General features: G+C 41.7%; 1 protein-coding gene across 9 annotated transcripts in view; it reads right to left on the bottom strand.

The window, feature by feature from the left end:
• The window catches only part of DYM (dymeclin), a 161,324-nt gene that overhangs the window by 61,716 nt on the left and 82,213 nt on the right, over positions 1–17,395 (bottom strand). For 4 of the 9 annotated variants that reach the window (XM_083465900.1, XM_083465902.1, XM_083465903.1 and 1 more), the window contains one exon: positions 9,956–10,120. The exons of the other annotated variants lie outside the window; for them this stretch is intronic. In XM_083465900.1, the coding sequence (XP_083322026.1) occupies positions 9,956–10,120 (165 nt within the window). The remainder of the gene's footprint in view (positions 1–9,955; positions 10,121–17,395) is intronic. 9 annotated transcript variants of the gene reach the window in all.

Genomic DNA, 17,395 nt, shown 5'->3' with positions numbered 1-17,395 from the left:
AGGATGTCATATAGAGGAGGGAGAAAGGCTGTTTTCTGCTGCTCCAGAGAAGCGGACAGGGAGCAATGGAGCCAAACTACAAGAAAGAAGATTCCACCTAAACATTAGGAAGAACTTCCTGACAGTAAGAGCTGTTTGACAGTGGAATTTGCTGCCAAGGAGTGTGGTGGAGTCTCCTACTTTGGAGGTCTTTAAGCAGAGGCTTGACAACCATATGTCAGGAGTGCTTTGATGGTGTTTCCTGCTTGGCAGGGGGTTGGACTTGATGGCCCTTGTGGTCTATTCCAACTCTATGATTCTATGATTCTATGAAAACCTGGTCAGTTTCTGTTTTGTGTCCTGACACTTCCAAGATGCGCAAGGGAGATGTATCATTCCCAAATTGCCTATCCATGGTTAGGAGATCCAGAGTATGCCAGGGGTTCACCCATCTTCCTTCCTTTTCTTTTCAAAGTTAACCATGGGGCAGCTTTTTACCTCCTTCAAACAGCTAACCATGGTCAGTGTTTACACTGAAAAAATAGGCAGGCGGTTAGCTAAACAAAAAGCCACCTGCAGTGGCCAAAATCAGTTCAGATCATTTGCTGCTCCGTATGAGAACAGAAAAGTGCCAAGAGAATGCAGCAAAAAAGCATTCCAACCAAATATGAACCCAATGATTAAAAAAACATGCTGGTTGACGCTCTTTTATATTGGTTCACGCTCCACCAAGCCAGGAAATTGGAAGCTAAGGCTGACATGCCCCATGATCAGTAATGAAGTTGTGCAACGTCACAAATCGTGCTTACTTGCAACTTACCCTCAATACATCCACTCTCAGGCTCAAATCCAGACAGTGTTGGTGAAATGTCTGGGACCAGTAAAAAAAAACCCTTGTTGTCCTGTATTGCTTTATTAGTGTCTTTCCAATGGTTTGCGAAACAGAGCAAACAAAAGCAGGGGGGCACTTTGGTGAGGGGTTATAGTAAGGGGGTGGCACATATGCCATTGTGGGGTCTTGTCCACTGAGAAAATTTCTCAAGTTTACAAATATGTCCACACACCCAAAAAGCTTGGCAAATTCTCATTTAACCACTGTACTATCATATTCCATAACTAAAGGAATAGGCATTGCACATGGCATCCAGTATCTGTTCCCTATGCAAACACTGTAGTCCTGGCAAAATGGTCACTTCAAAAATGAATCTGTACACCCCTGCATTATTTATTCAGTAGGTGCTGCCATACTTTAATAGAGCAGGAACACCATAATAACTTTCCAACTGCTGCTCAGAATTTCACCAAACCAATGAATGACTGCCATCCTCAACAAGCCTACACCAATAGCTTTCACTGAAATCAGAAGGAAATACACGACTTGCTTAACAAGTGGTGTAAAAAGGGTCAAAGTGCCAATATTCAGCACTTTCTAGCATGATCGAGATATGGCATTTTTTACTGGATCAGTTTGATATTTGTCACATTTGTAGTAGACCCCACTAGGTAGCTCATGTATGCCAAGTTTCAGCTCAACAGGTTTTTGCTGTTGTTGGTATTTGCCTTGTGCCCCTTTGATAAAATTCAAGCTGGTCAGAAAGACCAAAACAGAGTCCTGATTCGTGTTAGAATGGCTGTGCAAGTTTTTCCATCTTTAAAACCACCATGATCTTTAAAACAAAATATCTGGTGCCCAAGCAGCACACTAATTAGATTTACATTGTTTTCAATTTATGTGGAAATTAACCTCCGTTCCATAGCCGAAACCTGATACAGCCTTTGAAAAACTGAAATAAATCACTAAACAAAAAACAGTTTCTCTTTTGCAAACTAAATTAACCTGTGTAAAAGTTTATCATAATTTTCAAGAAGAATACATCAATAGGAATCCAAGGTGGATTTAGGTGTCAGTGTTGACATACAATGATAAACAAAATAGGGCTCTGGATCATACACATATAAATCATGGTCTTGAAAGTTAATGGCCCGTAGATGCCCCATTACTGACTCTTTGCTTAATTCACAATAGTATAGAAGGATAATGCCCCCCCCCCCAACTATATATTGTATGCCTCTGTTGTTTGAGGCTCATGTTTGTGTAAAGCAACCTTACCAGGTTGAAAATCAAACTGGTTAGAAGGGGAACAAATTTCACAGCTTCAATTTACTGTGCATAAACCAAACTTAGACACCAACAATAAAAACTATATGGAAAAACATCACGGTGTCCAATATATTTGGGTGTGGGGATTTTTATTCCAGCTTTTTAGGTTAACATATTATCTGAAAGAAGGCTAAGACCCAGCCCTGACTATGTATTTCAATAATGTGATGTAGATGGATCACTGCACTGGAGAAGCAGGAGGAGGCACCTGAAACGAGATTGTGGAGGCTGGAAGAAATCTATGGGCGCTGGGAACTATGGGTAGCCAACAGAACAAAGTATTAGGAAAGCAGTACACCTATCTTGAAAGGAAAGAGGGAGAGATTTTGCCGGGTTCAATGTTTAAGGGAAGAAACAGATAAAGGAGTTATGGCGGAGATTTGAAAAGTCAAGAAGGGGGAAGGAGGTATTTCCTGTGCTGGGACTGGTGGATGCCAGAAATAGTCAAAAGGATGCTGAAGATTTCTGTAGTGTCATACCCCTTGCTGAGGCTGAAGCGGTTAGTCCTAATCTTTTACTAGACCCCTGGTGTATTTGAGATGTCATCTCTTTTTTTACATTTACAGTGGTACCTTGGGTTACATACGCTTCAGGTTACATAAGCTTCAGGTTACAGACTCCGCTAACCCAGAAATAGTGCTTCAGGTTAAGAACTTGGCTTCAGGATGAGAACAGAAATTGTGCTCCGGCGGCGCAGCGGGAGGCCCCATTAGCTAAAGTGGTGCTTCAGGTTAAGAACAGTTTCAGGTTAAGAACGGACCTCCGGAAAGAATTAAGTACTTAACCCGAGGTACCACTGTACTTGAACCCTTTTAGGAGAATTCACTGAGTGAAGGGGGCTTCTGCGATGGGGTGCAACAGGGGTGTGTGTGTGTATGTGTATCAAGTAGCAATTGAAGTCAAGTTCATCAGGCAAATTTAGTCCCCATGAACAAGCAGCTAGCCTCAGTGGCTGATGAGACCCTACAAAATAAACAGTAATTCAGGGAATAAGCAAGCAGGGGCTACATACTAGTCTTTTGTCATGGCCAAAGAAGGTTAGAAAGTTTGCTCTTTAAGATACACTAGTAAGGTCAAAGAGCACACATTTGTACTGCAGTATTAGTATTTATTCTTTACAAATAAGGTACTATTTTTCTAGAGCAGATAGGGTGTCATTTTATCCCTTTCTAAAGCAGGGCATGCAAAACCAAACTCCATTTGAAGGACTTAAGTCATACAGTACAGATCTGCCCTGCTGCACCAGGGTGAAGATTCTTGCTAGCTACTATGTGATACAGTTGATAAACCGAAAAACATTCAACAGTGTTTCTCACTGTTGCATGAATCCGCTACTCTAAATCCCACAAGAAAGGTCTTATTTCAAAGTCTACTGGATTAGTCACTCTATTAACTAGCTGTTCTTTTCCTCTCGCACTCATCTTTCTCTGTGGTTCTAGCAGGATTCTTCTCTTTGTTTTTAACATGTTAAAGTACAATATAGAAACGCAAAAATTCAGAAGCAAGGTCTACTAGTTCACATAAATGCTAACTATCCAATTCCCCTCTCACTAGTACTGTTATGATTATGCATACTTCTTAAACCACTGTGAGAGAATACATTCCGAAACACTGCACCTGTAATGTAAGGAGCCTTAGCAAATTTAAAATACTGCAATGTCTTACAATACTGAAGCTGGGCAGAATATGGACTGCTCCTGCCATATTTGGTGCAAATTCTATGCTGGAAACAAGAGGCTGTGTGTGCAAAATAATAATTTGAAGAAAATGTAGTTAGTGATTGACACCAGAGTTCATAATTTCTTGGCATGGACTATAGCGCTCAATAAAATGTGATGCTCACCTTAAATACAAGGTGATTATTATGATTCCTGACATAGTATTCTGCTTAGATTTTAATTCAAGCAAAAATAAATACTGTTCTCTACCTCAGATACCGACAGCAGGTAGAGGTGAATTACAGGTCTCTCAGTTATCTCTTGCTCTCCTTTCACCCATCCCTGGAATGCTGCAACAGCTGCAATCCAGACAACATGGGGAAGGGGGCGAGGGAAATACCCCCTTCCTGTCACTACAACAGTCACCCCTGCCATGTACAGAGGTACATGATTTGAAAAAGGAGGTTCACAGGGGCATGGGGAGGGATTCTGAACCAATTAAACACCTGATTATGTCATCAGTGGTGATCAGGTTCTACCTGGCTTAGCTCCACCTCTCAGTCACAGCACTGTTACGGCTGATGCTGTCCTCTCCCACAAAGTCTACCCACAAATCCACACCATACCCAACCCCTATCCTAGCCATTATGTGCAGGGCTCTAGTTCTGAAGACTCCAAATGCCTTGTGCCCAACCTAGCCCAGGTTGCCTTAATAAAGCATGGACAGTGGATTAGAAGGTGCAAAGGTGCTCAAAATGTGCAAGCCTTTCCTTGTGGCAGCTGTCTCAACACAACTGCATTTCAAATGGATACTTCTTGTAATATGAATACTTTGGTTTATTAGTGCTTTTAAAAACCACATTATTCTTTGTTGAGTCTATTGAGTTAGAAAGTCTAGCTTTTATTTTGAGAATCATGTGAACCTTCACAAATGATTGAATTCTGCTGTCATGTTGGCAATCCAAACGTTTTGCTGTATACCATTTCCCCCCTTAATAAAGAGATCAGAATTTCATTTCATCTTAAAATGTTTAGTTTAAGGACATTAGTGAACACAATCCACAAAGGTTCCTGCATGCCTGAGCTTCACTTCTCACAGCAAAGAGTTTACATGACAACTAGCCTGCTCATAATAACTAAGTGGAGTTTAGATTTTGTTAAAAAAAATTAAATTTGCCTCTCTGCAAAACTTCTGGATTGAATAGCTTTTTAAATATATATATGAAATGAATATGTTAATGGAGACTGCCAACCCACAAATATAATCCTGGGCAATGTATTGAAAATAAGAGTTTCTGAACTGACACCAGTCTTTGTTACACTCTTTAACATGCAAACTTGAATTAGTTTCAATTTTCAGAAAAGCATTGTTTTTCGGAAAATATTCATGTTAACTTGGAACAAAAGAGTTATTGGTTTAAAAATAGGAAGAACTGCCAGAAGATACTTTATGGCTCACTTGAAATCCCTCACACACAAACTCTGTTTGTGCTTCAGCTGCTGGTGCTTAAGAACCTTTGGTCTATGGCTTGGTTCGCACTTAATACTAATCTATGTTTTGTTAAGTCTAACCAACCATGCTTTGTTTGAACGTGCAAATCCATTCAGTGGAAGAACTGTGGGTTGTTTCCGCCAACAGAACACCATGTGAAGCCATGTTTGTGTTGGCTTACACTGTTTGTTTTAATACTTGTTTATCATTATGTTCAAACTACGCAATCTTGCTTAACCATAGTTTGTTTGGCCATCCCAGGCTTCTTGGCTCTTCTGTTGGCTCACGGTTTGCAGAACAAACTACAGATTAGTGTTACATGAGTGTGCAGTATCAGTTTTCTCCTCAGTCTGTTGCCCCTCCAGGTGTTTTGGACTACAACCCCTACTAGTCCCAGCCAGCACAACCTGCCATAATGAAGGATATTTTGCTGGTTAATAATAAACATCAAAAGTGGTAGAATCAAATTCAGTAATCAATGCAAGCTGATCAACAAGTAATAAAGTATATTAAAATAAAGAAGGCTAAATCTGTGAAAGCTGGGGAAATTTAACTGAATTAGTTCTAGCTTTGCTTTGCTTGTTTCTTCTTTTTGTTACCTACTTTGAGTCTTTGGGATGGGGTGGGCTATAAATCAATTTTGTATGCAAAAGGGAATTTTCTTGCACAGAATCATCATTTCTAGCCTGCTCGAAATGCCCAAGATTTGCAATATGTTTATAACATTTCTATACCACTTTACACAATTAAAAAAACAAACAAACCTCTAAGTGGATTTATAAAAGTGCCTGAAATGAATAGATGGCCAGACAAATGATGCTCAGCACATATTTTAAAACAACCCCCTTTTAGGGAAAAAGCTGTGGCCCCCAAAGCACAAGATTAGTAACATCGTTTTAAAAAATGCAACCTTGCCTCATACCTTGCCTTTGGCATGATCATGTTTGAATTACTCAAAGAAATTTTTTTAAGAGACTGAATCTGTTGTGTATTAGGGAAGTCACATTGTGAAAGTAATTTGATGCCATTGCTTTCTTTCTGGTAGTACCTACAAGGCACTGCAAAAGCAAATTTTAGTATCCAGCCTCAGGCAAATACTGCAGTACAGAATGAAGACTGCAAGCTAAAGATAGGAAGCAGAATATTGTAACTCATAGCTATATACTATGTACATATAATAAAGGGGCTCATGGGTGAGCAATATAATCCTTGAAATATTTATTGCAAATATTGAAACAATGTAAGCAGTCAGGCACACAGTTATGTGTAAGAACAACAGATTGGTACAGGACCTTTGTACGTTGAACTGTGGACAATGTTGGCTTGGATCCAGACTTTGCTACTGCCAGTAGGAGCATCACAGAGGGATACTCTGCTCAGGGGATCCTGCTACTGGTGTAAGCAAGAGGTTGGGGTGGGCTTTTGCCAATACCCCCCCCTCCTGTTAAAGTCTGTTGCACACTCTGGAGGATTGGGGAACGGGGCAGGGGGAGCTGAAAGGTTGGGGGAATTGCTGCACCCTTCCTTCTCCCTTCACATAATTGTATCAAAATGCAGAGCACCCAGGCAACTGATTTTATAGCAAACTTCCTGTGAGCTGCCTCGTACAAGTACATGCACCACAATGTCAGTAATTCCATCTACTGTGATCAAACAAGCAAAGAGGCTAATTACCTCTGATGATCAAAACAGATCATCCAATGAATGCGGAAAAGTGCACAAGCAAAAGACACATAGCAATGCTTTTATTCGTACGACACAAGATAACATCACTGAAAGGGAAGGTGTGAAACCTTATCTGGTTCCTGAAATTCTGAATGTGAGCAATCAGCAGATGCATTTGGCTCTCCTATCAAACGTTTCCTGGTGTTATTCACTTTTTATAAACTAAGGCGGGAACCAGGCAGCAGGAAGTAAGCATGGTTTGTCATGTTCCATGTTTTACTTACAAGCTAATGGAGGGTTAGGGTTAACTCTTTCCCATTAGTCAATTATAACGTGAAAGTAGCTATTTTGGGGGGAAGCATTTTTGATACTCCTCCCCAACATGCTGGGCTCTTAAACAGGAGGGAAGTCTCGCTGGGAGACATCCAAAGTAAGAATGGTTGTTATAAACTTTTATCATCTCTGTCCTCTTTCTCATTCACGCTCGCAAGTACATCTGCCCGATTCAAGTACATGTGGCTTTGGGAAATTCCACTGCCCAGTTCATTTGTATTTCTGTCCCAAGGTTCTATACCTTCAATTTATATAGACATTTTTGGATATTTTAGTACCTTCGGGTAAATTCTGATGCTTGATACCGGAAATAAGTTTATATCCAACTGTTTTCCATGTATCTTAATGCTATAACTATATGTGCTGAGCAAGAGAGTTTACATTTGGGATGTCTTACAAGACACTGTGCTCTTCAGGGAACTGCCCAGGAAGAAAAAGTTGCTCCACTTAATCACTTCTTCATCCACATACTGGGCACTGCCTATCAAAATATGGATTGAAAGATTTCTTTCTAGCCATCCCACCATCATTTCTTCCTCTGTTCTTTTCCTTTTGGTGGAAACCAGAATTTTGGCTGGCAGTTATGACAGCACACAGCTGTGTCAGGATCTGCCCTCTGCCCAGGTAGTTAAATGCATGAGGCGGTCTTCATTCTGCCTCCTGATGCAGCAACTCCTCCGATCCAAGCCTCAAGCTCCTTCATTCCTAAGCATGCTTCTTTGAATAAAGTTTCCTACTCTTATTTTTAGTCTGAATAGCTTGGTATTCCCTTTACTGTAAGCCACCCAGAGAACTCTTTTGTGGGGTGGCATACAAATTCTGAAAATAAGTAAATAAAATCACTCCCGCAAACTAGGTTCTCATCTTCCGTTAGAAGACTACTCAATAGTTCCTTCTGTTCTAAGAGTGGAAAAGTATTTAACATTGCATGCCACATTTTCCTCCCTTGACAATCAAGCTGGTTTTATTTATGTTTACTGTATGGTCTCTGCACCATTATATGCTTGCATAGCCAGGACACTGTTATTTCCATTCTGGATGTTCTCCATGTTCTGATCAAATTTTGTCATGCAATTTTCCCCATGTTTCCCCAAATTTTTTGGCACCGGTCACAAAACATTAAAGAATGTATAAAGCTCGTGTAGCATGAAATTAAATGTACTATTTAAATTGTTCTTTGGGGGTAGGCTCCTATGTATATTGCCTTCAGCATTTCAACAAATTGGAGAGGCAACTCAGAAATGCTGTTAGGGTTTTATCCCAACTAATGCCACCGCTACCTCACGCCTGACTTGACTACGAGACAGAAAAGTTCCAGAGGCAGGATGAGAAAATATATAACAAGCAACAAGGTTTGCTCAATCAATCTCTGCACCGCCGACTTCACCTTTCCTGGAACATGCACCCCAGGAGCTCCAGAAAAAAGGGAGGCAGTTAAACTTGACCTGGTAGCCTAAACCAAGTTCTAAATCTGCCTAACCACTTAAATCTAGCTGTGACTGCTGGTATTTTCCCACTAGTTCAATGAAGGAAAACATGATGCAGGGGCTACTGTAAAACAATGGCAGCTTTGTATCTTATTTCCCCCTCTTCTCACACTAGTCCACTTCACATGTTGCATGTCGTTTGTAGAAAGCAGGGCTGTATCCCTAGTCCCACCCTTTCCACATGTTTGCAGCCATTTGTGCTAAGGAGCAGCAATGCTTCAGCCAGTGGCGTAGCGTGGGTTGTCAGCACCCGGGGCAAGGCAAGTAATTTGCGCCCCCTAACCCGTGGATTTGCGCCCCCTAACCCTAACCCCCAGATGTTGCGCCCGGTGTGGCCGGCCCCCCCCTGCACCCCCCACGCTACGCCACTGGCTTCAGCAGTTGCTCACATAACAGAGCAGGATGTTATTGGCACCAATAAGAGGGTGAATACTCGGGGTTGGACAACTTCCGTTCCACTTGTGAAAGGGGCAGCTGTCTAATGTGATTCAACCACGTCATGTGGTGTCAAATAGAGACTCCCCCTTCCTCTACAGGTGGCAGCCAAAACATGGGAGCAAGGAAAAGTATTCCTAGATATTGTGGGAGGAGAAGCATATATCTGGGGCTGCTGTTTTAAGAGTAGCTCCATATCTGTCAAAATGTCTGCATTCGTTCTACATCATGATAGGCAAACCCTGTTCAGGCAAACTTCTCTGCAATGATTCATCTTCCCATTCAGGAACTCCCTGGAGGTTTTCAGAGGTTTTCTGGGTACCCCGGAGCACAATTTGTAAACCACTGCTTTTCTGCTGCATTGTACCAGTTCACACATGGTGATGGTGAGGCCTAACAGGCCCACTCCCTCCATGACCGGAGAATGAACTTGGGGACAGAATATTCTGCTATGCTAGGGGCTCCACAGGTTACTAAAACATTTACATATCCTGTGTATGGAATATTTGCAAAGTAAAGCCATGCTCAGCTTATGGAAAATATAGCTTATACTTTTCTATTGTGAACCCATGTTGGATCTGCAATTTGTACCCCATGTATTATGGAGACATAAAGGGGGGTTGTTAGTAAAAAGTTACTGGTGATCCAGAACCAACCCCCCCCCCCAATTTATTTCCTTCAACATGCATAGAGCAGTCACACGGTGCATGCAGCATGCAGTAAATGGACAGCAGAGGTTAATAACCTGGAAGCATAAGATCTGAGAATGTGAGAACAAGTTAAAGACAGCAGCTCCTCTCCATTGTCACTGAGGCTTGAGAAGCAATGCTGCAGCGTAGAGCAGTGGGAGTGGGGAAAATATAGTTTGTCCAAGACATATACATATCTCCGCAAGTGGCGGCAGGTGTAACTGCAAGACAAGGGTAAAGGGAGGGAAAAGGGGTGGGGAGGAAAAAGAAACAGGAATTTTCCTTTAAGAAAGCTACATCCAAACAAGTCAGTGGCAGATGTCAAAGAGCAAAGCAGCAGTTAGAGAACAAAAATAAAGTTGCAAAGGCAGAGAGGGTGGGTAGTCTCTACAACAACCCAGGATGATTTCATTAGTGACGCAAAGGAGGTTGCCGGCTTTGGCAGGGAGGTTGTGTGTAAACACACCAATGTTTGTGGATTTACTTTTCGGGAAAAATTCAAACCACCTTTTCATGAGACTTGAAGACAAATGCTCTTGTGCCAAGATGTAATATAAAATGTTATGGGAACAGTCACACAGCTTGTGTGGTTTTACGCAAACTGCCATCTTCAACTAGAGGAACGAAAAGGCTGAGCTCATTGCTGAGTGAATGCTTTGAGGTTCTCACAACAGCTTTTAGAAACTTAGCAGTTAACAATAACCCAGTTTGCCACAACCGTTAGGGAGTTATGGGGCTGCTGAGTCCTAGAGTCCGTGAATCATCTTAGTATTGCCTTTTAAGTTCTAGAGTTTTGTTTTGTTTTCCAGTGTATATCCGCTTCTATCTTCCTGCTGCACAAACAGAAGCTTCTTGGGGGAAATCACTCAGACATTTGACTCTGTTGTAACTGATCTCTCTCTCACACATACTCTTCCAGTTCCCAGGATTTGTCACACTGTAATACAACCAAGAAACAGAATCCAGAGAGGGCCTATTCAGATAAAGGAGGGCTGCATATAGATAGGAGGAGCACACAAGTCTCAATAGCCAGGTCATGTTCAGGGAGCAGCTTTAACTCCCAGCCCAGTAATGCCATTCATTTGTTATCCCAGCCCAGTTGTATTCATTTAATTTCATCCATGTAGAAAGGTGCCTTATAGGAAATCAGATCACTGGTTCATCTAGATCAGTATTGTCTACATCAGCCTTTGCCAACATGGTGTCTCTCCAGATGTTTTAGACTGTATCAGATGGGAGCTATAGTCCCAAACATTTGGAGTGATAGGGCTAGCAAAGGTAATATATACTAACCGGGCAGTGGCACTCCAGGTCTTTCGAAAAAGTGGGTCCTAGCGCTTCCTGAAGATGCTGGGGATTGTACGTGGGACCTTCTGCATCCAGAACAGCTCTACCGCTGAGCTACAGCCCTTCCGCTGCATAAGCGACTGGCTGCTAATTATGGAGAAAAGAAATGCACTGCATTTGACCCTGTGTGACTTAGCCCAAGCTGATTCTGGCCTCTCAGGATGAAAAATGCAGGGCTATGCCAACAAGGTCAGCTTGGTCCTCAATGCTCCCATTAAGTTCCATGGGATACAGCTGAGAGGCAAGTACAGGAGGACCTGCTTCTCACATCAGGATCTGAGATAACCAGGGAGAAATTCAGCTCTTATTCCAAGTATAGTCCCACACTTTTATCCATCTAGGAGAATGGTAGCCATTCATTCCTATGGAGAAAAGCCAAGTGCTGTACTTGGGGTTGGGGTTGGGACATTGTTGTAGTGGAGCTGGTAATGAGGTTGGGGACAGGACTGGGATTCTCTGTCCCTTTTCTGTCAATTATCTTGACGTTTTGGAGGCTTTTTGATTTATTACTAGCTTTATTTATTGTGCTTTGTTGCATGTTTTTATCTTGTGAGCTGCCTCAAGAGGACTTTTACCCTTAAAGGAGGCATAAAAATAGTTCAGTAATAAGTAGCATCACATCACATAGGCAGAGCTATGGAAAATACCGTATGTTTCGCTCTATAAGACGCGCCAGACCACAAGACGCACCTAGTTTTTGGAGGAGGAAAACAAGGAAAAAAATATTCTGAATCTCAGAAGCCAGAACAGCAAGAGGGATCGCTGCGCAGTGAAAGCAGCAATCCCTCTTGCTGTTCTGGCTTCTGTGATAGCTGCGCAGCCTGCATTCGCTCCATAAGACGCACACACATTTCCCCTTACTTTTTAGGAGGGAAAAAGTGAGTCTTATAGAGCAAAAAATACGGTATTTGATTGCCCCAAACTTCAGTTTAGGCTCCCCACCCCCCTAGTTATATTTTGTGAGTTTGGAGCTATAATCAGTGGAATGTTGAAGTTAGTCCCTAGGTTTAGCAATTTAAATGGAAATTGGTGTTTCGGTCAGGCAACACTTCTCCACACCCTCAGAAATCAAGGCCCGTATTGGGTCTTTTGCTCTACCCCTCTGGCTGCCCTCATGACATGCAGAAGCCAGCACTGAAGCCAGAAGAAGTCATATTTATCTTGGTGGGATTGCCCTGACTGCAAAACTTCTCTCTCTCCCTTTACTTCTCTCACGAATAAAATATAGGCTGGGTTCATACACAAGGTTCAATATGTGTCTGGGCTTTCTGCAAGGCTTCTTAAAACAACCAATTATCTTGCTTCTTGAAAGAACATTATGTACTTAATACCTGCATTTTATTACTAAAATTTATGAAAAGGAAGTTATTAAAGAATAAAAGGCACTTTCCTAGAAGCATTTTCTTCTTCTTAACTCCCAAACCAACCAAGAGGATGCAGCAAGGAGACATGTGCTACAAACAGCAGACTACAGGCTACACATTTTCCTCTTGCAAACAGTAAAATTAATTCCCAGCTCTGTGGCAGTAAAGCATTGAAATGTTTGATATCACCATCTAAAAAGTTAGCGTTTGGAATGTCTGGGTAACTGGAGCCTGGGAAATCAACAAGTGTGGTTTGGAGTTTTCCTATTGAAAACAGTTGTTCTTACTTAAGGATGAAACTCTGCCATTTTTGGAGATAATGAAACCAATAAAATATCTCTAGCGCCTTCTTAGTGTATAAAATTTTTCCAGGGTTATGTGCAGTATAAATCTGAAGAGTTATTAGAAAATAAAATATTATCATCTGTTCTATTAAAACCAAAGCGGTATCAAAATTCTTTATGTTTTTGAACTACCACTCCATGAGATCAAAGATAAGATCCAAGAAATGCACAGCCAAACCAATATGAAAATAAAATCTCCAGAGAACAATTTTAAAATATTAGGACCACTATTTTCAGAGACTGAGTTAAGTGCAACCAGTCTGTCAGTCACACACCAGTTACTCAAGCACATGTATTCATGTAGTCTTAAAGGGATAAAGCCATACAGAGAGAAGATGTTTGAGATCTACAGCACCTCTGTTAAGTAGGTACATTTGTTTGAAGTGTGGATTTCTATATCCTTCTCTCACCTTTCATACTTGTTTAAATCTACAAGAAACAGCTGGGGGGATCCATGCATAGCTTTTCTGCTGAAGTGTCACCAATATGCTCAAATCTACCTCTTTCCATCTTGATTCCAAGGAGGCAGTAGAGGTACTTAATCAGTATCTGGCATCAATACAGGAATGGACAAAGGTGAGCAAGCTGAAATTTAATCCAGACAAGATGGTTGTGTTGCAAGGTGGGAGTTCCGCTAATTAAGGATTGGTTGCATAGCCTATTCTGGATTCAGTTATATTTTCTTGAGGATCAGGTAAACAACTTAGTAGTGCTCCCTGGACCTAATGCTTTCCTAGAATACTCTGGGGTTCCCCCTCTCTTTTTTTGGTTGCAAGCAGCTTCAGCTGGTTTACCTTTTCATGTGAAACTGCGTACAGCACTGGTCACTGACGCCCTAGTGATATTCAGGTAGGATTCCTGCAGTTCTCTCTACATTGCACTGTCTTTAGAGACAATGTGGCAACTGCAGGCAGCTGGAAGTATAGCTTCCAGAATACTGACTGGAGCCCAGACCACATAACATACCGTATTTTTTGCACCATAACACTCACTTTTTTCCTCCTAGAAAGTAAGGGGAAATGTCTGTGCGTGTTATGGAGGTAATGCCTACGGGTGGCATACCTACGGATTTTCCTCCTCTAAAAACTACATGCGTGTTATGGTCGGGTGCGTGTTATAGAGCGAAAAATACGGTACATCTTATAGAAGATTCATGGCTGCCTATTTAGTTCTTGGCTCAGTTGATAAAGTGCTAGTGGTAACCTTCGAAGCTCTAAATGTCCAAGGACTGGGCTATGTCAGGAACTACATTATCACTAACCACCCTTTCCTGATTTTGCTATCAACTGCAGGTGTCCTACTCTATGACCCATCACCACTAGAGATTCAGCGGACCAATATATGGGATTGGGCTTCCTCAGTAATAGCACCCATACACCAGAATGCCCTCCCACTAAATTCAGCTGGTGTGTTAAAGGGCAATTTGTCGAGAGAGGTGTTTATATGATTTCCATGTGCTGTTTCTATTCTGATGCTGCTGCCTCACTATTTTAAGTGTACTTTCTGAAAAACCACTATTTATTGCCATGTGTTTTCCTTTGCAAGCCACTCAGGGCACAAGCAGAATACATGCTTACCACAATAGCTAACAACACTGACAAGTAGACATTTCATCCTTGACATAATGTGGAATGATTCTTATTCCTTCATGGATATAACACTGGTGTTCTGTGGTGTTCTTTTTAAGTTTTAGAGGATTATGTTTCAAATAACTGTCGTTAGCTGCCTTGGACAGCCCATTAGGAGTATAGGTGGGATATAAACATTTTAATAAATGAATAAATACTGGGAGGAAAAGCAAACTACTACTGTTAGAAGAGCTACTCAGACTCAAAATTTAAAAATTTTGTACTAAGGGTCCCTTCAAACATGATAATTTCTAATAGAGAAGGCTCTGTGAAGCCTAAAGAAAAAAGTGTCATTGTTTGAAATGTGGTGAGAAGTACAGTTATCAGGCAGCTAAGATGAGGAGCAGTTGAGTAATCAATGTGCTTATTCTGAAAAGATTCGAGAAGATTGTTACAATTCTCACATAGAGAACTAAGTGGCAAAAACATACCTAAGTTGATTAGTGGAATACCACAACCCCTTCTCAGAGGAAAGGATGCCTGCCAAGTTCTTCTGACGCTCCCTAGGTAAAGGTAAAGGTACCCCTGACCGTTAGGTCCAGTCATGGATGACTCTAAGGTTGTGCACTCATTTCGCTCTATAGGCCAAGGGAGCCAGATTTAGTCTGCAGACAGCTTCCGGGTCATGTGGCCAGCATGACTAAGCCGCTTCTGGCGAACCAGAGCAACTCATGGAAACGCCGTTTACCTTCCTGCCGGAGCAGTACCTATTTATCTACTTGCACTTTGATGTGCTCACCCTGTCGTGGGGATTCGAACCGCTGACCTTCTGATCGGCAAGCCCTAGGCTCTGTGGTTTAGACCTCAGCGCCACCCGCTCCCTAGTCAAGAGTTTTGCTTGACAAAGTAAGGGGACCATTATGACATGGCCAAGCAAGTCACACACAGACCACATTTCCTGCCAAGAGCATCAGTTGTGCTTTTCCACTTGAAACAGGCAAGCAACTTGGGTTAACCCTGGTGTGGAGAGGAGCTGCCGCACTGGCTCCTCTTGCACAGCCCCAGGCTTCTCACTTTACCAGGTGGTGTGAGAAATAGTAGTAATACTGCAGCTTCCAAACCACCAGAGTAAGAACTCCACTTAGTGTGTAAAAAAAGAAGTAAATGCAACCAGTGCAGTACTCTCCTTTTTGAACAATAGTGACCTCAGATAGCGCATGTCAGTAGCAGCAGGAAATTCAAGCTGCTCTCAAGTACTGAAGACAATGAGCTGATGAATCAGGTAGCCCCCGGTTCAAATCCTGTCACAAATTGTAAGCCACACTGTCTACCTAACCCCAGTTTCCCACACCTGCAATATGGAGTTGGTGTACAATTAAATGAATTCATGTGAAGAATTTGAAAGCTTGAAAGCATTATGCAAATGTTAAGAATGATTATTAATAAATCTCAAATACTTGTCTTTCAGTAGTTAGCATGCTGGGGAGAGAAAACATGAGGGTAGCATATATAGAACTGTACTCATAAAAATTAAGGTTTTGATTTGCAAGTCTTCAGTAAATATATGCCATGTGTGTCAGCTCAGTGAAGTTCTCTTAAAACAAGAGCCACTCAGTCCCTACTAAGCCTGATCATAATATTTAGGTCATATTGTTTCAGCTGCATTGTAAGACCACCACACACACACACACACACACACACACACACACACACAATATTGTTTGCTATGCAAAACATTTTTGGTCCTAACCACTCCTTTTAAAAACGTAGTTGTCAGGTTGACATGTAACCCGACTTATGCCTTTGTAAAGTACAACAGTGAAAGTAGGGACTTTTAGAAGATACTTAATGTGCAGAATGCTTGCAAATTGCACACATATGTACAAAGGGTGGGTGATGATCAGATGTGGAGGTTTTCAATTTGCCCTGTATTGTGGTAACCCACATTTTGAGAGCAACCCATGGTGATGTTCAAAAAGGAGCAGCAATAAAAAAAGTCCTATAATTGGCAGTGATGGGGCAAGTTCTTCACCATGCAACCAGTTCCTTGAGGCCAAACACAACATTTTTCAGACCGGAGGCAGTGGGGGTGGGGAGAGAGAGAGAGAGCATATGGCTTGTAGAAAAGCATGAGAGGGAATATAAAGAAGTTTGTAAGATTAAGGACATGTGGATTGAAGAGAGACTAACATTTGTGCCAAGCTATGGTCTGGCCACTGGAATCCTTGCCCAGGGCTGTCTACATTGGGAACTACAAATGTAATGGTTACCATTATTCATTTTAAAAAATTATTTCTACCTCATCATTTAGGGCTAGCTCTCACAATGTGTTCAGAGTTTTATCTTCCTGTGTGTAGGTTAACAAAACCTATCTGAGCTCTGCCCTATACGCTCTATTGTTTTGCGTCCCATGATGCAAATGCGGTAGAGGCACATGGTAGATCAAATGCAAGAATGCACAAGCCCCCAGGGTATCAGCATCTCCAGTTAGAACAGCCTCAGGGTTAATAAAGACACAAGCTTTGGATTTGCTTTGGCCAGTCAGAGCAAACCATACTATGAGAGATCAACAAACAGCCTGACTCAGCACGAGACAGCTTTGTAGATTCATTACCAAGAGCGAAATTGTTAATCTCACCCTTCTTCCAAGGAACTTACGGAAATGTAGATGGAATTATTCCATTTTATATTAACAATAAAAGAAGGCAGGTTAGGCAGGGAGAAGAGTACTGGCTACATTGTTACCCACAGAGCCTCAGGGCAGAGTGAGGCTTTGAATTTTGGTCTCCTCAATGAAAATCTATCACCATTCCCACACTGTCTCTCCCTCTATGTAGATTTTAAGAGTCCCTAATTTTGTTATTACCTGGTTT

The sequence above is a fragment of the Podarcis liolepis genome, assembly GCF_965112155.1.
Source record: "Podarcis liolepis genome assembly, chromosome: 11".
NCBI classification, from domain to species: Eukaryota; Metazoa; Chordata; class Lepidosauria; order Squamata; family Lacertidae; genus Podarcis; species Podarcis liolepis.
The sequence above is the reverse complement of the archived record's forward strand: the minus strand, read 5'-3'. Positions and strand labels throughout refer to the sequence as shown.